This window comes from Melanostigma gelatinosum, assembly GCF_949748355.1.
Source record: "Melanostigma gelatinosum genome assembly, chromosome: 3".
NCBI lineage: Eukaryota > Metazoa > Chordata > Actinopteri > Perciformes > Zoarcidae > Melanostigma > Melanostigma gelatinosum.
In genome coordinates, this window is record NC_136636.1 from 13279060 (window position 1) to 13304498 (window position 25439).

A 25439-nucleotide genomic window follows, 5' to 3' on the forward strand; every position below is an offset into this window, starting at 1 on the left:
TCTAACTTACCTATATAACATGACAATGTTTATGTGTGAAATGTGGGCTATGTTCTTCAGTCAGGTTTAATAATGAATGCAAAAAATATTTCTGGACCTTCTCAACAGTAATTTCACGAAAATAATTCTGAACGTTTTGTTGATTTATAGACATTTGGTGTAGCGGTTAACGCTCCCACATGGGCCACTGGGTGAGTTTCTGTGCTGGTCTGTAAATGTCCCCTTATAGGATCAATTAATGTTTTGTCCAGAGCTTTCAGCCACATATCATGGCCTTCATCAGAGCATTGAGCATGTTCAACTTGTTTTTCTCAGCACTTATAAATGATTCCTTTTTAAATGTTCATATGGCACCTGACTATTATTTTATGTTAACTTCTCCGTTAATACAACATTGATATTGTTGAACAACTAATTGATGGGAAGAGGACGTCATCAGTGTGCGACGAGACCAGAGAAAGAAAGTTTGTTGGAAAAGTGGTGGAGTACGACAAGAGAACAGAATTGTGTGGTTGAGCAACAACTGTACCGTGAATGCAGATATCATGGCCATGGCAAGAAGCAAACAGAAAGAGGAGAAAGGGGAGCGGCAGTTCAGGCCGCTCCGGAAGTGATTTTGTCGAGGAGAGTAAAAAAGTGAAGGCCACTAGATCAGCGGTTCCCAAACTTTTTAGGCCACGCACCCCCTTCTACATCCCGACCGGGTTCACGCACCCCCAACCCCCCCCCCCCACACACACACCTTAAAAAAAAAAAGCAACAGAGCCGCATAAAAATCGGACGAATGAGAGAACAGTTTGCTCGCGCGTGGCGTTTGTTTACAAGATAAAAAACACAAAAACTCTTCCTGCACCGTGCCTTCGAAAAGGTAACGGACGTAACGTTACGAAGGTAACGGACGATTGGCCAGATTGGCCACATCTGTAGGCTCGTCTACTTGCAGAGAGTAAAACTCACTCTTCTTCACGCGACCGACCAATGTAGCCAGGATGTCTTCGGACAAAGCATCGATGCTCGCGACAGTGTTGTTGGACACCGGGATCACGTCCAACTTTTTCGCTTCTCTCTCTCCAATCATACATTCCACCATCTCTTTAACATTTTTCCCTCTCCACCACCGCCTCTCCGCCCTATTACGCGGTCAGAATACTACCACAACACGCCGCCTGTCTCCAGCAGCAACGCGCTCATCCACGCACGGGAACAACACCGAGTTGTAATATATACCTCCATAACACCCCGCCACTCTCGGCTCATACCTCCCCAGCAACGAGGCACATCACCCGGTCACAATACCTCCAGAATGTCCCCCGGGTGAAATCCGGGACTTGGTTTTATGGTTCCGAGTGGCGCGCGCTCACTCGTTGGCGCTGGGACGCGAGGTCTCCAGCCGTCCCCGCCGTGAGGCACCCGATCGTCAGGTCTTCAGCCCTCGGAACAGGCCGCGGGTCAATAACTTGTGGGTGGCGGGGTAGAGGCGAGGCAGATCACAGAAAAATAATAAAGACTAGAGTATGGCAAAGATATGTTGATGAGAAACGTATTTGTACGTCAAACACAAACGTAATCAGGGAGAAAATACGTTCGTGGTAAAACGTAATTGAGAATGCATTTTAGTTTTGGGGGAACGTAATTTTTAGGAGACAGGACTGCACCGCCATTACACTTTTCCTCTCGCGCACCCCCTAGAGGCAGCTCGCGCACCCCCAGGGGTGCGCGCACCCCACTTTGGGAATCCCTGCACTAGATCAAGTGTGGGGAAGGAGGATGACTCAACTGAATGGAAAGTTGTGATTGCGTTTAAGAATGAAGGGGCCCATTGTCACCCGTTAAAACTGACAAAGGCAATAGAGAAGGAAATAGGAAAGCACTGTTGCGATTTCTTAAAGAAACGGGATTAGACCGTAGGATTTAGTTGGAAAACAGTGAAGAAAAGGTTACCCTGAAACTGGACACTCCGGTACCGTAGGTGGCGGTATGCACCTATACAAGTTGGTTGCGACCCGCCAATCAAATTTAAAGAAGAATAACTAATTGATGGATATGTTAGGCAGCATCCCTGCATTTTGGCGGGTCGGAGTCGCCGTTAGCGTCACGGTGAAGTGGGAGGGGCCTGGAGGGCGGGTGTTCGCAGCAGCCGTCGGAGTCGTCCTGAGCTTTCTGGCCCACTAGCGACTGAAACTTCACTGCCAAGATGTCCGACGGAGAGCAAGAGCAGACCATAGCCGAGGACCTGGTGGTCACCAAGTACAAGATGGGTGGTGACATCGCCAACCGTAAGTACATGTAACTAGTAGCCGTTGTTGAACGGCCTGTCCGCAGCTAGCGGGCGTTAACGGTAGTCTCCTCACACAGCAGCAGCCATGTGGGTTGCATGCGAGGCGCACGTATGCTATCCTAACTGGCTAGCTAGCTAGCAGATACAGTTGGTTCAGTCCTAGCTATGGCTAGCTCATCTGTTACTGCTGACCAACATTGATGATGTGTGCTTTACTAGAGAGAGCCGTCTGTTTGTTTAGCTAACGTAGGATGCTAATGAGCTATCTCAGCCTGTTTCATTCAGCTACGGTAGGAGCAACCGTTGAAAGATAAGCAGGAAGTCACCGATATGAAGCCACGATAACGCTAGTTACATGCTGACCTCTTTGTGTTAGTTTATTCATCATGGTGATCTGTTTAACTGACAAGCTGATATGTCTGCTACAGGAATAATATGAGGTCAAAGTTACAGCATGTTACCTTTACTAATACTAATCAGATGACGGTATCGTTGCTGTAGTATATATGGATAAAATCCTTTGTCACACAGTCTAGCGTTATGTGATTTTAAGTTATGAGTTGTAAGTAATTTCGTTTTTAGTAACTGGTTCGAGATGACAGAACCAGACAGTAATGTGTGTTTTTGGGAAATCCAGCACTTAAGTACCTGACAAACGAAGTTCTGTCATCATATTCATCAAAATCATATTAGTATCTCATCTAATGTATATATATAAATATATATATATATATAAATAAAAAGCTGTTTTGGATTTGCAATATTGTCTGCTGATATATTAAAGAGGTCGTTAAAACGTTATAAACGGTACTACTAAATCACTCCTGCTTGACAGATGTATGTTTGTATATGTAGTCATATCACCCAACCCTATTTAAAACCTAGTGTTTGACAATATTGACAAATTCAATTTCTCACTATTTTTGAGTCAGTTCTCTGACAACTGATGGTGTTACACTATGTTGATGTGATCTCTCTGAAAATGATATGATGAATTGTGTTTGTTTCACTCTGTGTTAACACAGGGAATTCACTGTAACTCATCTGTTTTAAACAATACTTAATGTGATATCTGCTCTCCAGCTCCGCTTGGTTCCTCTTCTGCACCTCTTGATCATTTGTCTTGTGTGTCCCCCCCCTCAGAGGCTCTTCGTCTGGTTGTGGAAACAGCCACTCCCGGGGTGTCGGTGCTCACCCTCTGTCAAAAGGGGGATGCCTACATCATGGCTGAGACTGGGAAGGTCTTCAAAAAGGAGAAGGACATGAAGAAAGGTGAGCCAACGATGATACGAGTGAGTCTGTTGTCATTCGGGTCGACTGAGGTGGACCCATCAACAAGAGTCTAGCTGCAGTCAAGTCATTCAAATTGCAGACCCAGGTGTCACTCCCTCCATCCGTGTACACTTTTTTTGCTAAACTTGTGGATTATTTCCAAATGAAGACTTGGTGGTTCTCCTTTCCCTCTTCTAGGCATTGCCTTTCCCACCAGCGTCTCAGTCAATAACTGTGTTTGCCACTTCTCTCCCCTGAAGAGTGACCACGACTACACACTTAAAGATGGGGATCTGGTCAAAATGTAGGCACCGTGCTCTGAAATAATGTCACCCCTTGTTCTCCCATGTTTGTCACGAGTCTGTTGTCCTCCCCTCGTTCTATGTGACATCTTGGCTTGTGTGTGGGGGTATTATCTTGGCTGTTGACTGTCTGCTTCATCAGTAATGTCTCATCTTCCTGTCTGTCCTGTGTGGCAAACGACAAGTAAGGTTGGACACTTTTAGAACATGTCTTTTGCTGTTTTTATTAAAGGGATCTGTTGGATTCTAGCTTTGATGGCCATCCATCTGCTAAATCCTTTGTTTCACATTTTTGTAATGTTGTGCTTTGAAAAAGGAAGTCCGCTTATCTTAGTTGTTGTATTGCCACATACATTGTTGTCCTCTGTGTCGTCTTTTGTGCTGCGTGTGGATTTGCGGTGTTTTAATGTTGGTTGTTGCTCGTGGTAATGTAGTTACACACTAGGTTTGTGTCTTTCTCACTTTTTGAACACTCACAGGCCAGCCTTCTGTCTGGTTTATAAATTTGAGTGCTGCTCCCTTGAATTCATAATAACTCCTTCACTGTACTCCAGCTCATGTACAGCCAAAAATAAGTTAATGTTGGAGTATATATTCCGTGTAATGGCCATAACAGATTAAATGTTTTGTGTCTGACCTTCTTTATTCGTCTCATTTTCAAAAGTACAGGCTATTCTGTCATTTCTGAGTTGGTTCCTGTCTCAAGATTTGTAAACTTGACAGCTGCTTGGCAGTTAAACTTATAAATAATTTGGCACAGGATCAATCCGATTTCATACTCTCATCTCTACTTTTCCTCTTTATTTTGTGTAGAGATCTAGGAGTTCATGTTGACGGCTTCATTGCCAATGTTGCTCACAGCTTTGTGGTGGGAGCCAGTAAGGTGAGGGGCTCTTCTAAAATGCTGCTTTTTTTTCACCGTTTTGTGTCCTCCTGTGGAGCCCTCCTGTAAGTCCTCTTCTCTCCCTGTCTCGTTTCTGCAGGAGAACCCCGTCACAGGCCGGAAAGCTGACGTAATCAAAGCGGCCCATCTTTGTGCGGAAGCAGCTCTTCGCCTCGTTAAACCTGGTAACCAGGTACATGGAACCTCTTCCTCACAGTTTTCTCCGTGTCCGCCATAATAATGAGTTACCTTCTCTGCGGCTCACTCATGAATAGATCGGCTTTTAAAATGTATTCTTAAGAATTAAAACTCAGTTTTTTGTCAGTATGTGTTTTCTGCTAAACAATTCACTGCTGAGCCTCGAATAGTTTTGCTCTGCTGCTCTCCCCTCACTTTGTTTGGAAAGTGTGCAAAACTGTGTTTTGCATGTGAAAGTAACACATTTTTCTGTGTCTCAGAACTCTCAAGTGACAGAAGCCTGGAACAAGATTGCTCAGTCATTCAAATGCTCACCTATAGAGGGTGAGTGTCCATGAAAAATAGCATTCAGAGCAACAGCAATGCTGTGTTTGTATCTCTTCAGATTTGTTCATGTAATGTGAAGACGATGACTGTTACAGATTCATAACATGCAACTGGATGTTTTATTACTATTTTTTTCTGCCTGGCTCTGTTTTTCAAGGTATGCTGTCTCATCAGCTGAAGCAACATGTCATAGATGGAGAGAAGACAATCATTCAAAACCCGACAGACCTGCAAAGGTACATTTAGTCACTTTTTACACACAGGGGGAAGAGGGGTGAATCTGAGGCGTGCTGTTGGCACAGTCACACAGATGCAACATTTACCTTCAACTCCTGTTGTGGTTCTGCAACCAACCAACTACAATTACATTTGGAGAAACTCAACAGCAAATAGTTTAGTTTTTCACTGGCTGCTGTTGACACTCAATTTCAGGAAGGACCATGAGAAGGCGGAGTTTGAGGTACATGAAGTCTATGCTGTGGACGTCTTGATAAGCACTGGAGAAGGGAAGGTCAGTGTGCTCTCTAGTCCTTCTTTATTCATACCCAATATTGCCAAAAATGTACCGAATGAACACAGAACACTCTTTGTCACTTACAATTAGGCCAGAGATGGAGGTCTGAGGACCACCATTTATAAGAGGGACCCCAGTAAGCAGTACGGCTTGAAGATGAAAACGTCCCGTACGTTCTTCAGCGAAGTTGAACGGCGCTTTGATGCCATGCCTTTTACTCTCCGGTATGAATACCACACTTTATGTGTCACTACTAATATACATAGTCCACCACGTGCTGACCTTTTGAATAGATTGACAGCGTTGAATATTAAAAACGTACTTAATTCCATTGTCAGAGCATTCGAGGATGAGGCCAAAGCCCGTCTGGGTGTGGTGGAGTGTGCCAAACATGAACTGCTACAGCCCTTCAGTGTGCTGCATGAGAAAGAGGGTGAGTATTTACCGCTCCCCTTTATCATGTTTTTGATCTGTAACATTTCCCTTTTTGATTTACCCCCCCCCCCCCCCCCCCCCCCCCAACTTTGTGTGTTTTCTCAGGAGAGTGTGTAGCTCAGTTTAAGTTCACAGTGTTGCTGATGGCCAACGGGCCTCACAGAATCACTGGCGGAGCCTTAGATCCAGAGCTCTACAAGTCAGAGCATGAAGTTCAGGATGCAGATCTACGGGTAAGATTGTTGTTTCACATACTTTACATCAAGCTCCTTCATCACACAGAAACGGGCTGCTTTGAACATCTTATTACCTTTTGGTAAAACTTCTCTCCTCTTCCCCAGACTTTACTACAGAGCTCTGCAAGCCGTAAATCACAGAAGAAAAAGAAAAAGAAGGTAAATTATTATTCAAACAATGAACCCTCATGCTGTCCTACCATTGACCTCCTTGACTTTTGTGTCACCTCACTGATCTGTTCCCCCCCCCCGCGTTTCACATCCCACAGGCCTCAAAGACAGCAGAAAATGCAACTGGACAGCCGACTGAGGACATGGAAGCCGTAGAATAACAAAATACTGCCTTTTCACACATGCAAGACCCCAAAGAGAAGCAGGAGGAAACATGACAAATTGCCCCAGACTCTCTGACCTTTCATTTCACAAATGAGATGGATTAATAGTCGATCCTACATGGATGCTTAACCCTTTACTGCAGTCACTGAAAGTACCGTGTTGCTTTTTCTTTGCTTACTCGAGTAAGAAATAAAGAATATTTGCAAATAGTTTTGCATCTTTAAAGGTACATGTTGCCAAATGGTACGTGTGCGACGGGTGCCTGCATTGTTTTACTTAAATAATCTTTTGATCGTCTTCTTGCAACTATCAAGTAAAACTGAAGCTTACAGTTGGCATTAAAGGAAGTGGATCATTCTGTATTTTTGACATCCAATACAGGAAAGGATTATTGGATGGAACCAACAGAAACATGGTTCACAACAAGTTGTCTAAACTTGTTCATATGTAAACAAAGACTTATAGTGAATATACGAGCACTTTGTCACCGCTTGTGAGTGTGAGAATCACGGAATGACGAGTTTATTAAAAAACAGACCTTTAGCATTTTAAAACGTTTAATCAAAAGCATTTTTTCTTAACTATGCAGTAAAGGGTTTAACTATAATTGTGACCAAACAAAACAGTCAAATGATGGCGATCACAAGGACTGTAGTATAAGTAAGTATTTATGTTTAGTCTTCCATCATCAAGGCCTGAACACATGTAGCTGAAACTAGTGTTTGAACCGCACTAGTATCAACCTGAGCAAAAGACTGGAATGTTTTTTGAAGAATACAAGCAAACATCACCGTTGTAATCGGCTGTACTTCAGGGAACGAAACGATTCATTTACTGCCATTCCCCTTGAATCTGATATGTTCTACTTTTGAAAAACTTTTCTATTAGTGACACCTGTTACTTGCTTTACTACATCATTGGTCTTGTGAATCATGAAATTTAAAGCTGACCAAGTTTTAAAAATAGTTTTTTGATGGGCGTCTTCCGTGTATTTGGACCAGTAAGAGATCATTTCAGGTCTGAGTTTCATTTCGAGGTCTGGGTCAGATTGTTCAACAGCTGAATATGTTGAGAAAAGTAAAATCCTGCTTTGTAGCTCTGTCAGTGGGCAATGGAACTTTACATCTAATGAAATAAAAACATTTTCTTACATATGTTGGTTTTCTCTGAAGGTTTTTGTCAAAGTTCAGTATGAGAAATGTCTGCAATTATCATGACGACCTGCCTACTTAAGTCCAAATTGTAATTTCATAAATTGTGGTGGTGTTGAAGCAGAAGGAATGAGATTTATTCAGCCCTTAAATATCTGAGTGTATTTGGAAAATTGTGGGAAATGTTGGAAATCAATGACCTGAGCTTCTTTATTGCAACATTAGATATTCAATTAGTCTGACATACCTGCCTAGTGATTTGATTGATTTCCCAATGATTTTACCATATCATGATGGATATTGATAACACAATATTAAATTACTTATAGCCTGCCTTGATAATGAAGTATTGTATCTATATCACCGTCTCCTGAGCACCGGCATGGTTTTTGCATACATATTACTTTAGATATAGATTTATAGACTTTATTCATCCCCAGGGGAAATTTGTTTGTTTTGTTTGCAGCAAAGATATACTTCAGCAAACGAAGTAACAGAGTAAAAATATTAAGTATGAAAAATGCATAATATATACAATAAAATAACAGAGTAGAACATGTTAAATATAAAGAAAATAATAGAAATGCACCGTATATACAATGAAATAGAACAGTGTTAAATGATCTAACTAGGTAAACTAAACAATAGTGCAAAGATCAAACAATAGTGTAGCGGTGTGTAGTTATGTAAAGGATGATCTTGCCAGAGGTGATTTATTATAAAGTCTTATTGTAGTTGGCAGGAATGTTCTCCTGTATCTGTCTGTTGGAGAAAGTGCTCCGCTGTCCCTGCAGTAGGTGGTGGAGAGGGTGATCCGGGTTATCCAATATGGATAGCAGTTTCTTCAGTGTCCTCTCCACCACCTTTTCCAGATTGTCTTGTTTCCAATGATGGAGCCGGCCTTCTTAACCAGTTTACGAAGTCTGTTGGTGTCTCCGGCTTCAATGCTGCTCCTCCAGCAGACTACGGAGAAGTACAGTGCACTGGCCACAACAGACCGATAGAACATCTCCAACATCTTGCACACGTTGAAGGATCGAAGTTTCCTCAAGAAAAAGAGTCGACTCATCCCCTTCTTGTACACAGCGTTGATGTTGTTCTTCCAGTTCAGTCTGCTGTCGATGGAGACACCCAGGAACTTGTACTCCTCCACGGTGTCCACATCCTCTCCCTGAACTCTCAGCGGTTGTGGAGCCGTCGTCTTCCTCCTGAAGTCACCACCATCTCTCTGGTCTTGGCCACGTTCAGAAGCAGGTGATTTCTACCGGCCCACTCCACAAAGTCTTCCACTACTGCCCTGTACTCCTCCCGTCCCTCATACACCCGACCACTGCAGAGTCATCAGAGAACGTCTGCAGATGGCATGACACAGAGTTGTACTGGAAGTCAGTGGTGTACAAGGTGAACAGTAAGGGAGACAGAACAGTGTCCTGTGGGGCTCCAATATCACTGACCACCGTATCAGACAGCACACGGCCCAGTCGGACAAACTGTGGTCTGCCTGTGAGGTAGTCAGTGATCCAGGAGACAGTGGATGTGTTAACCCCCACCACCCGCAGCTTCTCACTCTGTAGCACTGGTTGGATGGTGTTAAATGCACTGGAGAAATAAAAAAAAGTGATTCTCACAGAGCCACCGGTTCCATCTAGGTGCGACTGAGCTCGCTGCAGCAGGTAGATGATGGCGTCGGCCACTCCCACATGAGGCTGGTATGCAAATTCTAATAAATAAAATCTAATAAAATTTCAAGACCAATGTAGTAACTGTTCTGCAGCTTTTTAACATTGCATACAATACTAATCAGCAGATTACGGTCAATTGTATTTCTGTATTTATTTACTTTACTTTACCTGAATGAACTCGTCTGTTAACTTGTCGGTCAATTCAGTCGTTAAGAGATAAAACTGTGAAGTGAAATTAAACCTTTTAACCTTTTTCCAGAATAATATACTAGTTTTCGTTAAAAGTCCTAAAAAACGCTCTTTTACCATAATCGTCTTGAACAGTGGCTATGCCATTAAAATAAGGCGCCATATGTCAATAAAAGTACGAAGGAGTAGGAAAAACGCAAAACAAAGTGGTGTAATTAGCTCACAGGGAAATGTAGTTTTAATGACCATTAAAACTACATTTCCCTGCGAGTTGATTACGCAACATTTGTTGTTGAACATGACGTCGTACCCGTATAAATACCGCCCTCTTCCTTCGTCACATCCTCTTTCCGTTGCTCCCCTCGCCTTGAGGTATGGAACATCTCTTCTCTGCCAACTGAATCCACACAAATCCTCACATTTTACAAATCATCCACAGACACTAATCATTTAATTGTTTTGTTTTCACAGAAACTTCTCCTCACGATGAGAGCTAAGGTGAGTTGACCTGCAAATATCAGTATTTTTACATCCTCTTCCTGTTCGTCAACGACGCCAGCTAGCATCAGAATAGCCTCTCCAGGAGAGGCTCTCCTGTTCTGCTTTACCTCTTCTGTTGACTGAACATGTTTCTCTAACCTTATAATGTGCACATTTACATGTAAATCTAAACCACTTGTACACTAAAAGTGTTGAGCAGTAACGTTAAATGCTACTGCGTCACGAAGGCCCGCCCCTGTTGCACGCTCTAATGTTAGCAATGCTAACCTCAATGCTGTTGTATCTCTAATGCGTTTATGGTGGAAGCTCCAGTCGAGGTCTTTGGCAGACATTACTGTTGGATGCATTTTGTACCAGTGCAGTGCGAAGTCTCAGTAGTATATCTGCATCATGTAAAGCGTGCTGTCAGTCTGTAAGGTGGCGAACAAGCATGGCAAACGTGACTGCACCCTAATAAATATCCCTCTTGTTTTCCAGTGGCGGAAGAAGCGTATGCGCAGGTGAGCATTATTGAGCCTCTTTGTACAAACTCCTAGTTCCCACCTTAATGATTTTGATATCACCTACCATTACACTTATCAATCTCCATGTATGCCATAATTACTTCAATCAGTTACATTTACAATTCAACACAAACACTTGTCTGATCAATGCCTCTTGGAATTTGTTAAATTTCTAATTTAAACATTGCATTAATATTGATTGGCAATGCTGGGTTACCAATTTGTAGTTTGATGTCCGATGTTAAATGCTCACCCTTAGTTCACTACTCCAAGTAAAGTGCTGATTGGAGCCTATTCCACACATATGTACATTGTGTTATTGAAATGTTAATAGATATGCTATAAATATCTTTGTCCATGTGAACATCAGTTATTTCTCAATGGGTCAAAGTTACAACTCATGATTTCAAAATAGCTTGACTCCTTTCAGAATTGTTTTTCTACAGGTGTGGAAATTTAAACTGCTATATTTACTGTTTTGACAATTGAAAGGAGAGCAGTTTATGCTTTCCTACACAGGACTACCAAATACTGATTGCAGATATTATTATTTTGCAATAAATCCAGATTTGTGTACTAGTTTATGGCTGAGCAGCTAACGTCTAAATAGTTTCCTAAAAGTTGCCCTTTGTCCACAGGCTGAAGCGTAAAAGGAGGAAGATGAGGCAGAGGTCTAAGTAGGCCCTCATCCCTGCCAGCTGTGGTCCCGTCAGAGCCTCTCCAGCTGACTGACCCATGTGGCTGAAGTGAAGCCTCCATCGGTGGAACGGAGGCCTGAACCCTGATCTCAGATGGCTGCGCACCTCATGGAGACTGCTGTGAAAGTCTGACTGGAAAAGGCGACGATGCTGGACTAAACATCGGAACTACAGCTGCTTTGTTCATGGCTCAAAATACATGTTTACCAACAACTGTCATTCTGTGATGTATTGAACATTAAACGAACACTGTTTAAAATTTACGACAATGTTTCGTCTCTTGATAGATGACTAGTTACATATTTGTCCATGCATGTCTCTTATACCTTACGCTTGTTTGACTATTAATTGTACCACATGTTATTTAGTGGGGGGTTTGGTTAGTCATGTACCTCTACTCGTGTAAGTTTCGATCACTTCAGGTTTATGAATCAAATAAGAGCTGTAAAAATGACTGTTACGTAGTGTATTTTGCCTTGTGACTGCAAAGGATTTTGGAACACAAGTTGAGGTCCAAAAGGTTACTTATAGAATTTGGGAAATTAAATTTACATATTCACATGCTAAAACCTAGATTTCAGTTCCAATGTGAAGTGCAGACCCAGCACACTGAATGTATTGAGCGGTTGCATACATTTATCATGGGAGTAAATGGGCAATAGTTTTGTACAAGGATCATATGAAGGTGCTTCAACGAATTAGAATATCGTCAAAAGTTAATTTATTTCACTAATTCAAAGTGAAACTCTTATAGATTCATCACACACAAGGTGATTTATTTCAAGCATTTATTTCTTTTGGTTATGTCTTACAGCTAATACACCAAATTCTCTCAGAAAACTAGAATATTGTGAATAAGTATTGTAGACTCGTGGTGTCACACTCCAATCAGCGAATGGAAAAACACCTGCAAAGGTTTCCTGAGCCTTTAAAGCAGTGGTTCGCGGACCCGTTTTCAGTGGGTCAGGCCTTTGACTATTTAAAAACAAAAAAAAACCCTTTTATTTTGAAGGGGATTTTGTATGCAGCGGAGTGCCTTAACAATATTCTATTGTCTGAGGCTAAAAGGCTAAACTCCGTAACAATATTTGGTGTTAATGCATTGTAATGCTAATATCAGCAGAGGATAAACTGAAAACTATACCTCTGTCAAATGACACTATAAGTAGGCAAATTGAAGACATGTCGGATGACAAACTACAGACCACAGCTTGAATTAGGGCAAGTGGTCATTTAGCATTACAAATGGATGCATCTACAGACATAAACAAAGCAGTTTTGCTCGTTTACGTGAAACATGTGTGGGACGGGGACTGACAGGAACAATTTCTCTGCACAAGAGAGCTCCCTACACTACGACTGCAGAGGACATTTTCAGCTCAGGTTCAAACTGCACCATCTTTTCATAAAATACATTTGAGAAGTTGAACATTTTCCGCCGTTTGGGTCGCGGCTTGTCATTAAGGGGTGATGGTGGGTCCTGCAGCCAGACCAGTTGAGAACCACTGCTTTAAAGGGTCTCAGTCTGGTTCAGCAGGTACATGGCTCACTGGCTCAAACTACTACGCTTTAACAAAAGTTTAAATGAGTAAGAACGCATTGTTTTGTTGTAGCACTGGTGGACACCAACAGCATGCTTCTATTACACACTATGAGTTTACTGTATGATTGTGTGTGTCACACTTTTGTTTGTGTTAAATATAAAATTCTAGTTCTTAGTGCAAGTCCTGCATTAACATTTTTACTTTTGTCAACAAATTTTAAGTAAAGAAAAAATATTCATTTTGCAGTCAGAATGATCTCTGATCTGCAAAGTAACTGTGACTGTTCACTAGAAGTTCACTATTTACTAAATAGCTGCTATAATAGAGCATACATGTTCTCATAAACGGGGCACTGGTTGAGTGACTGAAGGGGGGGGGGACATGGAGAATGACAAAAGTTAAATAAAAATACATTTTCAAAGTTGGGGTGCTAAAGTGGGACCATGACATAGAACGTGTCGGAACCAGAGACACAATATTATTTTAATCTGCGTAATTGAGCTCACTGTTGTCTGCGTGACGCGTCGACAGGGGGCGCACGTGACCCGTTGTTGATGGTGCACACTGAAGACGCCGTAGAAGAAGAGTTCGCATTGTAAACACAAGGATATGGCTGACGAGAGGGGTGGAGGTGAAGACAACGTCAACGACAACATGGGGAACCAGTTACAGCTCTTACCAGGTAACTGTTACATGTATTACATGACTGGTCGGTGTCTCAACAGGAGAGCGTTCATCTCTTCGCCCTGCTAACAGCTAGCAGCGAGCTAACGTTTCTTCTCAACAGGCCACCGTCTGGCATCACATCCCGACTGACACATCTTATGCTGTCACTTTCTGTTCATGTTTACCATCAGAGGGACTCATTAAGATTATGAAGCTGTAGCTTGGTTGGGTGGGAGACGTTAAAATGCCTCTGTGCTTTGCTGTGCCTTTTTAACAGACAATGAGGAAGAGGAGGAGGAAGATGACATGGAGACTGAAGACCGAGACAGCGAGGGAGCAGAGAAGCCCACCCTCATCACCTTTGACCCCAGTCTTCCCACATCCCATGCCGTGAGTGATGCCACTGACGCGTTATTCCTCCACATGTTTACTGTCATTGTTTCCTCCACAGTGTTTTTATAATCACAGAGCTGTAAAGGTAGTTTTGTGCAGCTGTCGTGTTGACTCATGACCCCTGTGGTGGCAGTACCTGGGTGCAGACATGGAGGAGTTTCACGGCCGTACAGTCCACGATGACGACAGCTTTCAGACCATCCCTGTGCTGCCACACACGGCCGTGATGCTGGTCCCGGGTCAGACGCTGCCTCTGCAGCTCTTCCGGCCGCAGGAGGTCAGCATGATGCGGAGCGTCATCCAGAGAGACCGCACCTTTGCTGTGCTCTCACACAGGTAAGAAGCATATGCAAAGGAAGCTTTTGGTGTATCAGTTAAAGGGTTTACCAGTCATGACAGGTGCTTTTGTGACAATGAAAACAGTTTTATGATGTTTCTTATGAGATACTTGGAGAGCTTTTTAACATCTGAGAAAACAGTCCCCCATCCTTACAGAAGCACAACACTAAATGACTGAAGTACCCTTTGGAATTGTTTTTGGATTTTAATTTTAATTGTTTTATTTGGTGTCTGTTTCAGCAGTGATGCAGGTGAATCGTCGGCAGAGTTTGGGACAACAGCTGAAATCTATGCGTACCGAGAAGAGCAGGAATATGGCATTGAAACTGTCAAAGTGAAAGCTGTAGGCAGGCAGAGGTTCAAGGTCCACGAGATAAGAACTCAAGCAGACGGGTAAGTTTAATTGCCTCATAAACCAAAGTTAGGGCTAGATGCATGTGCACATTTGACTTTGCTGTCCTCTATGAATGAAGACATAAACATTGTGTCGTGGTCCTCACATGAAGTGAGCCTGTGGTTGTCTGTAGGAACCCTGCAGGTTTGAATGTTATTATCTCTCCTATTTTGAGTGCAACACAACAAATTGAAAATATCCAATTTTCTTAGTCGATATAAACCATGAAATCAAATGTCAGTTTTTATACTTGCATCATATGTGATGAGTATTTACTCAAAGAAGAGGACATCGTGGAAATGGTCAAATGTCTTTAAAAATGATTCCATCATTCTCTTAACTACTGGGCTATTGATCAGAGCTTGAAGTTATCTTCATATTCACCTTTAAATTATAGTTTATGGACAAGAGAGTATTTTGAACTGGCTGTAACGTTGTGGAAACGCTGTGAACATGAGTCACGTCACATGGTAGCACATGCAGGTTGAACTACAGGAGTGGCTTAACTGTGTTAGATTGTATTATTATATTGGTCCATGATCAATGTTTCTAAGCATGTAGGTGATGAATTCAGGGATAAGTTACAGCCAGAGACTGGACCTCTTTTAAATCAGGCTTTTGTTTGACGAGATGTTGTCTGTCAAACCAGTTGGATCATCGCTCAAAATATCCCTTAGATATTATCTCTAGAAAAGAGTGACGACCGTGTTCTGGTGTTTGTCCTGCTCTCTGTTGCAGCCTGTTAGTCAGGACTCAAGAGGTGTTCTCACAGTTCACAGCTAGACGGCAGACTAACTATTCACAGTCTTCCTCAAAAAGTAAACTGAGAACATCGTCAGCTTGCGATGATTGTATCAGTGGAGTAACTACTGTAAATATACACATTCAGGTTCTTATACGAGATGTTTTGGTTGTGACGTGTTTTATAAAGATGAGTTCATTGTGTTTTTTCTGCTACATACTCTGGAGATGGTTTAGTTTACTTTATGTTCTTTGAGCGTCCTCTTGTCGGAGCGTACAGTAAAGGACGGAAGCGTCTATGGAGAAACGCCGCCTGTCTAAGTGTTGTGGTGGGACTGTAGATCATGTCTACTTATGTCCTCCACTGTTCAGGACATTAATGAAGTTTACTGTCTATAAAACTGGTCTTCATACAGAGAGATTTCCCTCTTTCTTGAGTTGCTGTTGTGTAATGCACATAATTGGTTGCCATAATCCTGTTAACCTGTTGTTGCACTATAAGTGACCTCAGCAAGAATTAAAATGATCTTCCTCTTAAATGGAATCGGCTGTTGTGCCCTCAGAGGTGATGTGTGCTGAATATTGATATTGAATACCCTTCTCTTCCTTTCTGAAATGTTCAAAAATATTTCTGAATGTTCAGATTTTGGATTGCAGAAACACATATTTGGAAATTCAGTTCCACTGCCATCATATTGTGGCAGCAGTTTAGTGGCTTTTCTTTCTGTTTGTGCATTAAGTAGTTAGAAATGAAACGCTGCTTTTTATCTTTTGGCAGGATTGAACTACACGCCATTTTAGTTGCGTGTTGTGGTTCATGGCTACACCTAAAGGTGTTTAGTTGTTCATGCGGCGTTGCTAAGTGCATGTTTGTCTGTCTGAGCTCCAGGGAGTTCACTGAGGGCATGTTGGGTGTCGAGGAGTATTTCTTATTGCTGACAGAGAAAATGCACAGACGGCACCTTTTTATGATCATCTCAGCTTCACAAACATCCTGTCATGCACCTAATAGCATTCAGCCAGCACACCATGTGTTTAATCTGTTATTCATCTGCTCGGTTTCCCTCTCCTTCTTCAACCTATGTTATTGTTTCCCTTCATTTGTCTCGTCAGGATCAGACAAGCTAAAGTACAGATCCTTCCAGAAAGAATCCTTCCAGATCCCCTCTCTGCCCTGCAGCTGACTCACCTCTCCAGGCTCCACATGCACCCCTCCTCCAAACCCCCGACTCAGAGCTGCAAACAGGCCCAGCGCTGGTGGAATAAGTACCAGCAGGTGAAGCACACAAACACAGTACATGTGCAGCAACAACTTTCGCTGTGAAATACTAAAAATCACGTTATTTGTCCATCACAAGGAAACAAAAGTTTGCTCACATGTCCAGACAGAATAAAAAATATATTCCAGCTATAGCGATTATTGCTATTATTGATTTTCTCAATTACACGGTTCATTGTTTGGACTATGAAACATCAGAAAATAGTGAAAAATGTGAATCCTCGATACCCAGAGTCCAAGGGGACTTCTTCATTTTTTGTTAGAGCAAACCTCAATTTTGTTTTAGCATTTTTGTTTACTTTTGTTCTGGCACTGTCTCATCGTATTGACTCGGGCTCTTGTCCCACAGTTGAAGCAAATCTTAATGTCACAACAAATTATAATATTTTAGACAACAGTGTGCTTCCACACATGGGAATTACAATATGCGACTTTGTGCACAGTGACGTTGTCGTATATGAGTATGAAGTTTTGGGGTCCACATACTTTTGGCCAGGCTGGTCAGTAATCACAATGTGGGGACTGAAGAACTGGGTGCTTCAGTAATCATTGCATGAATGTCTACGGTAATCAGTTAATGACGCATCTGTTTTTCATCACAGAGAAAGTTCCAATGTGCCAGCCTGACGCCATGGCCGCCCTGGGTCTACGGACTCTACGACTCTGTGAGTACTGCAGACAGCGTGCACTGCTTGTAGTTTCCTCCGTGCTGTATATAAACATCCCATCAGAATGAATGTAAACCAGTTGTTCTCACCTCACAGGAGTCGCTCATGAACAGAGTGAAGAAACAGCTCCATGAATGGGACGAGAATCTGAAGGATGACTCTCTCCCTAAGAACGCCGTAGGTCAGCCTCTGCTCAGTGTGTTACAGATGGATGGCAGACGCATACACACACACACATGCGCACATTCTGTCCGTCTCTTTGTTTGTGTCTCTTCCTTTCATCCCTCTCTTTCCCGTCTGTCTGGTTTCCGTCAGACTTCTCCTACAGAGTGGCGGCCTGCCTGCCCATAGACGACGCTCTGCGGCTCCAGCTGCTAAAGATCGGCAGTGCCATCCAGAGACTCCGCTGTGAGCTGGACATCATGGACCGGGTAAGGAAAGGTTTACCACCGGCCCCTCATTCCTGCCCGGCCACCTCAGCCCGTCTCCTCTGTCCCCGCAGCCTTCATCATCATCGCCGTTATCGCGTGATAAGATCTGGTGTTCCTGTCGGTGTTGTTCTGCACAGACCGTGTCTGTTTTTCCTTCTGATGTTCTGTAGCTGTCGGGGGCCGTACCTGCAATATTTCAGTCTGAAGTTGAACTTCACAATGTAAACTGTTTAGAACTAATTTTGTGTAAGCAAACCCAGTTTAATTGTATTGCTTGTAACAATAGATTTTAACAGATCTGTAGTATACATACAGTATACATTAGCTGCGTGTCACATTTAACCTGTAAGAGGCATGTTTGCTGGAATATTTACCAACAAAACAGCTACACAGCAGTAAATGGTTAATAACGGATATTTAGGCTTAATGTTATTAAATGTGTTTGTTCTTGGTGTGCTATGTTGGAATTTACCTTAATGACAATTAACATTTTGGCAGCTTTCATTGATCAAGTTATTATGCATTTTGTGCCTTAATTAACATTTACATTAGAATGTAATGCTGGCAAAAATGACAGATAATCCTCGATGAAGAAGGCTCATGTCACTCTAACCTTCTCTCCAGACATTAATGCTGATCACACACACACACACAAGTGCGTGCTACCCCTGCATCACCAGAAACTGTAAAGCATTCACCGGATGTGTGAAGTGCTTCTTCAATAGTTCTGCTTGTTATCGGCTCTTTCCCTCCTGTCTGATTGAGGATAATAATCCTCCTTAATGTGGTGAGTCTCTCTGGTCACGCGCTGCAGACCTGAACTCATGTCCTCCACCTACTTACTCCTGTGGAAGCATAAAGGATCCCAGCATCCTTAATACGCCTCCTTAATAAGGACACTATGCTTTGAGAACATCTGATATCTTTTTAACACTTTATTATCTCTCCTCCTCAGTGCACATCACTGTGCTGTAAGCAGTGCCAGGACACAGAAATCACCACTAAAAATGAAATCTTCAGGTGAGGACATCAGTACTTTTGCATTTTCTAGCTCGGTTATTGGGAACGCTTTCCAGCAAAGTGTTAATCAAAATCTCCAGACATTTGGCATTTGTTTGAGAGAGATAATGAATCACTGTGAATGTTACACGTGATGTTGCACTTTCTTCACCTGCCTGGCAGGTAACCCGATTAAGGAGCTGAAAATGTCTGAGCAGTAAAACAAAAATAGCTATTAATGAAGCTTGGACACCTAGATGCACAAATTTGTGTCTTTGGAGAGATTTTTCCTTGAGATGCACTGATGGATCGGCCACCTGTTGAAACCAGACGGTTGTCAAGCTGAGACTCATCGGCCATAACCGGCCGATCTGTCTCATGATGGTTTTACAAATGAGTCCTTCCCTGCAGCAGTTGGAATTAATGTAAAAAAACAAACACATTAAAACAGTCTGATGGTGGTACTCTACCAGGAACAAACCTGCTCCCATTTATATTTTTAAATTAAAATTTTTATATTTACCTTCATCACAGTAATCACTGTAATTATTAACACGTTGATTTGAGCGTCTGTACGGAAGTTGCATAAAGTCTGCGGTTACATCGTGAACATAAGTGGCCCTGCACCGTACCTGCACACTCACTATACAAATGCACACACACACACACTCTGTTATGTAATGTCATTTTATAACCGTCTTTGATGGGTGACACTTAATGTGTTTGTCCAAGAGTCAAACACGGAACCACCAAAGAAACTGTCCAGGCCTTCTCTCTACAATGATGAGAAAAGTGCTTCAGCTGGTTTTGTCTGATAACATCCAGAAAATCTAAGAGAATGAATGATTATGTGTTTAATCTGATTCCTGAAGTTATACATTTCCTCCGACTAACAACTACCGGTACATATATATGCAAGTATGTATGCATTTTCAATTTAGGACCTGAACAATAAGTGGAGGCAGGAAACTTCAGAAACTGACTCAAAATGTGTCTCTTTGTGTGGTTTCATTGTCTGCAAGGAGCTGTGGGGTTGAATATGTATCTTGTAGAAGTTAAAGTTGAACACAACATTTACCATCCTCGAGTCTTAGGACCATTCTGATGTTTAGTTCTTTGGCTGAACCGTTAACTGAAGTCCTATTCACTGCTGCCTGTGCTCTCCCTGCAGCTTGTCTCTGTATGGACCCATGGCTGCATACGTCAACCCTCACGGTTACGTCCATGAAACCCTGACTGTCTTCAAAGCCAACAACCTCAACCTGGTCGGCAGGCCATCCACACTGCACAGCTGGTTTCCAGGGTAACTTTGCTATACTTATGTGATAGATTGTATAGAACATCTGGCCCATTGCACTGGGGGTTTTAGTCATACTTCAATACCACAATTGCTCTACCTGTATTGTGACACTGTCCCACTGCCTTGAATTAGAAACCTCTGGCCTTTCTGTGTGGCATCATAAACAACAGTGTCATTTTGATCAGAGGGGATCTGAGGTCATTGTATTATACCACATTTCTGCAGAGAGCAGCAGGAGAGTGAGACCTCCCAGAGGTTCTCTGTATCAATCAAACTGCTCCTCTAATAAAACACATACGTCCGTAACAGCAATCTGAGAAGATGATGAGAATCTGTTTCACTGATATGGACTGTGAGATATTTACAGTTTAAGGATGAAACTAAACTGAATTCACCTGTGTGAATTGAGTTTAGTTAGTAAACTATGAGAGGCTGTGAAATCATGGTGCACTGTGCCTTCAGTGGCTTACATCTACAAAATACCATCACAAAGAAAGCATTAACTATTTATAACAAGTGAAATACAAATAATACTTTTGATTAAATTGTTCCATAGACGGTTATACTGTAAAACCGTGTACTGTTTTTCATCAGCAGCTAGATTACTTGTGAATGACACATGCAGTAAGTACCAGTATGAGCTGTTTGTAATGGGTTTAATAGCGAATATAAAATAAACTAGAGACCATCCTGTGATGGGATCACTCTTGGAGAAAAACTGCATCATCAGATCAAACAGATAATGTTTTTATATCTTCAAACATGTCTTCAGGGGATCTTTAATAAAAACGTTGTCCTCTTCCTCTGCCCTCAGGTACGCCTGGACAATTGCTCAGTGCCGGACCTGCGGGTCTCACATGGGTTGGAAGTTCACAGCCACCAAGAAGGACTTGAGTCCACCTCGTTTCTGGGGTCTGACCCGTTCAGCTATGCTCCCCCGTATCCCCCCTGGCGAGGGGGAGGAGGGGAGAGAGGGCTCCCGCCTTTTCTGCCTGTGATGTTGGACCATCAGTTATCGTAAAAAAAAAAAAAATCCTTACAAGCCTGGATCTTCATGCGCTCTCTTGCTGCGTTTACTTTTAGTGATCGATGCATCACACACCGTGCAGCAAATCAGCATATTAGTAGAAAGGTCAGTAGGCCTTAAAATGGCACTCTAAGATCAAATTAGAACAGGGGGGAGGAAGTGATTGTTCTCAAAGGTCCTTGATATGACGTCTAGGTGCATTGTGAGAAAGAAATAGACGAACAGCTTGATTCCCTGACGTTGTAGCATCCTATCATGCAGCTAGCTGATCTGCACCCCTGTCCAGCTGATTCTTTAGTAGCTGCAGACGCACAAACACAGTTTTCCTTTGAACTCCTTTCCTCTATATGACAGAGAGTTCGACTGCATGCAGGTGAGATAAAGATCTTGTTGGTCTCCTACTTTAATCTGTCGTTAAACCAACCAGAAAATATGAATTCACTTCCTTTCTCAGATGTGTTTTCTGATGTCAGCTGCTGTAGGTCTTGAGAGGGAATGAAAGTGCACTTGTACGTGTACGGTAGATCTGTCTCTAGAGGGAATATTTTGAATCTTGGAATTAAATTTAATGTATTTTTGTACACAAGAAGATTGGAAAGTAATTGACCGACTCATCCATCTGTGCTTTCTATTATCACACCAGTTTTTTTAAACAATAAACAAAAAACTGAGGTGACGATAACGACAATGTGTAATATACTTGATATAATCGCTGTCTGGTTTGTATTCAACCAAGGCTCATTGTCCTGTCAGATCATGTGCTTCATGAAACAACAAAGTGAACATCAGAGATGTCTTCTTGGCGCCTGATGGAGGGCTGTTTTTTTTAAATGTTAAAGCTTAATATCACAAAGAGCGAGAAGAGCATTTACCCGTCTTCATTTGGTCAGTTCATGTTGTGTGGCATGTTAAAATTCTGTGCCTACGCCCCAGCTCAGTGTCTGTTGATAGGTTTGATGAATCCGTGAGCCACAGGTGTAAATGACAGATTGTAAATGATGAAGAGATTAAGATTGAATCAAAAAAAATATTTTGGGTATTTTTTGTTTTTACGGTCTCAGTTTTTTAGGACTTGTTGCAAGGTGCTGTCTCATGTTTGTATAAATGTTGCTGTAAATATGAGGCAGATAAAGCATTTGCTGTGTAACATAACTGGTGTTCTAGTGTTTGTAGAATCTGACTCTCATTTCACGTGTCTCTTCATGTCACAGAGAATTGTTATCATCTTTTCATCAGTAAGCTACATCATTGATCGCAATAAGAAATCTTCTAGAATGTGAAGATGTTGGTTTGTCTGATTTAACGTTTTTGGATATTTTCATAAAGGAATAGATCCAGTCTTGACGGATATGAGAGCGCTGTTGTCACACAATCCTTGGCATTAAAGCAAATTAGCGTAATGTCTGAAAATGTCAAAGTACTTTTAAAAGAGAGATAGCTTTCAATTTTAAAATGATGACGTGTTTTTCTTGCAGCCGAAGCACGATGTCGTGTGGTGGTTCGGTTCTGAGTCGACTTGTTTTCAATGAATCTTTTATTCCGATGGTCTTTCCTTAAAAGAGTACTCCATGTTTTAACATTGCCCCCCACCCCCTCCAGTAACACTGTCAGACTAAAGAGGGACAGTTAAATTATTTTATAGAAATCAAGGCAGCAGAAGAATCCTTTTTTTTTTAAATTCCAAGCGTTCTTCAATGTTAATACTTGCCATCGGCATTACCCACAATGCATCTCAACTGCTGGCAATTTGGTCAGAGATTGTGGGGTGTTATGCCAGTGATAGTAGTAGTTGTAGTATTTTTTTAAGTTACATTTGAAATGTTATTTATAGTTCTATTTTGGACTCTTCAACAGATTCATAGATCATTTTGTTTCATAAATGTTTTCATACTGCATGTACAATCTAAAATCCTGTGTTAAGCTTCCAATATTCTCTGTCATATCGCTGATTCGGTGTTCACCAAGCTGTCAGGCTTTCATGCACCAACAATAAAATGGATGCTTCACAGAAGAAATCATTGGCCTGCTTCCAAAGATGGCTTTTGCCTGTTTTTTTCTTGACATTCAGTGGACTACAAGAAAGCATGCAGTAATCCTGTGGCAGTGAGCTGATGTACATGTTTCAGCAGGACTCTCAGGCAGGGTGTGTGTGTGTGTGTGTGTGTGTGTGTGTGTGTGTGTGTGTGTGTGTGTGTGTGTGTGTGTGTGTGTGTGTGTGTGTGTGTGTGTGTGTGTGTGTGTGTGTGTGTGTGTGTGTGTGTGTGTGTGTGTGTGTGTGTGTGTGTGTGTGTGTGTGTGTGTAAAAACTTCACATCTACAGGCAAATGTACATGCCGCCACTTTATGTGTCTTCTATGAATATAATGAGTGAGCAGAGTTCATCTTTTGTGCAGATACACGTGGTCAGAGGTTTATTTGTATTCTAGTGCAGTGAGAGTCATGTGGACCATGTGAGGGTCCCACAGAGGAACATTATAGTCATAAAGTGGACAAGGTTTGGGACATGCAACTTGTGAATTCTCATTATTTGATATTGAAAATACTGGTTTGTCGTTTGAGCATGTTGTGTCTCTGCTTCTCTCTCGTAAAGTGTCTTGCCTATTTGCTGATGCTTAACCATACTCATGAAAGCGTTGTTTAGTCTAGTATTTTGATCCTTCAATTGTTTTTTTTTAAACTCATGCTTAGTGTAAAAATGAAATCCATCATAATTTCCCAGAACCCAGGGTGAAGTTTTCAAATTGCAAATCTGTTGACCATAAAAATCACAGAAAAGCAGCAAATATTCACACACTAACAGCTGGAACCAGTGGATTGGGATTTTTGCTTCATAAATGACAATTGGTTATCAAAATGATAAATTATTATAAATATTTGAATTAATGTTCATATGCTTCAATATGTATTGGGTATTTAAACCTGGAAACAACAACATGAGCACAAATACAATACCTCTCCATCTTATGATGCAATAATAAGAAAAGGAAGTGTTCATTCTTTACTTCCTTACAATTCTCAAGTGGAACATTAAGATGCTGGACATCCTGATTCTTTACCGGTTTACCAGTCTTTATCTCTCGAGGGATAAAGCAACCGAGGGCTCTGACTTTGCCTGTGGAGAGAGAAAACCAAAACAATTCCTCACCAGCAGGAAGGTACAAAAACTGACGGTCACAATATCCTCAACTTTTTAATCAGGAAACTAATCCTATGGCACCCGTAACACATAATAAGAATGACAAAATTTAAATGATATCAAACCCAATACGATTACACAACTGATGGATTCAGTATAGAGTCAAAGTACAGAATCATCTGTTGTGGCTGCCACAGTGACACTGATAGAAACCATTAAACAGGTTATTGTTGGCTTCCACCTTTGCCCACATTCCCAATATCAACAGCCACTAATGACCTGCTGTCAGCCTGGTGTGATGATAGAGCATTTGTCTCCTAATTGTCCAAAATAATTGCTGACACATATGCTTTGTCACACCCCTCAACATCTGATACCGACGCACAAAGCACGCTTCGGTGTTTGTATGACACCCCCTGGGCGTTCAAATCACGCCAATATAAACCCATAAACCCATGTGAACAATGAATAAAGACCAAAATATATTCATATACTGAGAAAACTAATGGGTCAAACAAACACAGCACGATCAACCAGGAGACTGAAGTTTGAAACATGCTGTTCAAGTCCTGAAGTGATAACTTATTTTGAAGTTAGATGTTTTCTGTACTTGTATGCTTACGTTTTATTTAGTTTACGTGCTTATTTCTAGACTAAGTAAGGTTTTTTTTGGTTGCCTAAGCATAAGCAAGTTTTTGTTTGCATTAACAACGTGAACGTGGCCTTGTACTTTACCTGTGTGGTTGAAATTATATGGGCCGGTGTGGGCCGGTATCAGCAGGTGGTAAAAATGTATTTATAGTATTGGAATAATATGATCATAATTCATACTTTGTCATAAATGGATTAAAAATACGTTCGTACACAAGTAAAAATGCAAAGCAGCTGAGAGAACGTAACTTCATTCCACTCTTAGTTGGAGCAAATACAAACATATTCACACTCAGTGTGGGATTTTAAAACAGTTATTCACCACAGAGAACATTTATAGAAGTGACAAATATATTTCACAGTCTT

The 25439-nt window shown here is 41.8% G+C and overlaps 2 protein-coding genes and 1 long non-coding RNA gene across 4 annotated transcripts; all 3 read left to right on the forward strand.

Annotated features, from left to right (window-relative positions):
• Positions 1-2114: 2114 nt before the first annotated feature.
• On the forward strand, positions 2115-7935 carry pa2g4a (proliferation-associated 2G4, a). Its single transcript, XM_079297193.1, has 13 exons — positions 2115-2276; positions 3422-3550; positions 3749-3854; positions 4666-4735; positions 4836-4928; positions 5194-5257; positions 5418-5496; positions 5693-5771; positions 5865-5998; positions 6113-6207; positions 6315-6442; positions 6551-6604; positions 6715-7935. The coding sequence occupies exons 1-13, from the start codon at positions 2195-2197 to the stop codon at positions 6775-6777; spliced, it is 1176 nt and encodes a 391-aa protein (XP_079153319.1). The 5' UTR covers positions 2115-2194; the 3' UTR covers positions 6778-7935.
• Positions 7936-10128: 2193 nt separating this feature from the next.
• On the forward strand, positions 10129-11768 carry LOC306775945. The gene is made up of 4 exons (XR_013771895.1): positions 10129-10175; positions 10275-10301; positions 10782-10804; positions 11446-11768. It is a non-coding gene; the product is annotated as an uncharacterized lncRNA (long non-coding RNA).
• Positions 11769-13647: 1879 nt separating this feature from the next.
• On the forward strand, positions 13648-23240 carry crbn (cereblon). Of its 2 annotated transcripts, none has more exons than XM_079266344.1 (11): positions 13648-13731; positions 13993-14105; positions 14242-14444; positions 14688-14840; positions 16696-16858; positions 17464-17526; positions 17626-17710; positions 17845-17960; positions 18916-18980; positions 20131-20262; positions 21074-23240. In XM_079266344.1, the coding sequence occupies exons 1-11, from the start codon at positions 13659-13661 to the stop codon at positions 21255-21257; spliced, it is 1350 nt and encodes a 449-aa protein (XP_079122470.1). In that variant the 5' UTR covers positions 13648-13658; the 3' UTR covers positions 21258-23240. The 2 variants fall into 2 exon arrangements, with proteins under 2 accessions (XP_079122470.1, XP_079122471.1); XM_079266345.1 differs by having other exon boundaries at positions 14691-14840.
• The last annotated feature ends 2199 nt before the right edge of the window (positions 23241-25439 follow it).

Coding starts and splice junctions, on each gene's coding strand:
- pa2g4a (XM_079297193.1), top strand. CDS start 2,195: ATGTCCGACGGAGAGCAAGAGCAGACCATAGCCGAGGACCTGGTGGTC. Junction 3,855..4,665: donor GATGGGGATCTGGTCAAAAT/GTAGGCACCGTG, acceptor TATTTTGTGTAG/AGATCTAGGAGTTCATGTTG. Junction 4,929..5,193: donor TCGTTAAACCTGGTAACCAG/GTACATGGAACC, acceptor TCTGTGTCTCAG/AACTCTCAAGTGACAGAAGC.
- crbn (XM_079266344.1), top strand. CDS start 13,659: ATGGCTGACGAGAGGGGTGGAGGTGAAGACAACGTCAACGACAACATG. Junction 17,527..17,625: donor TCTACGGACTCTACGACTCT/GTGAGTACTGCA, acceptor CTCACCTCACAG/GAGTCGCTCATGAACAGAGT. Junction 17,961..18,915: donor AGCTGGACATCATGGACCGG/GTAAGGAAAGGT, acceptor TCTCCTCCTCAG/TGCACATCACTGTGCTGTAA.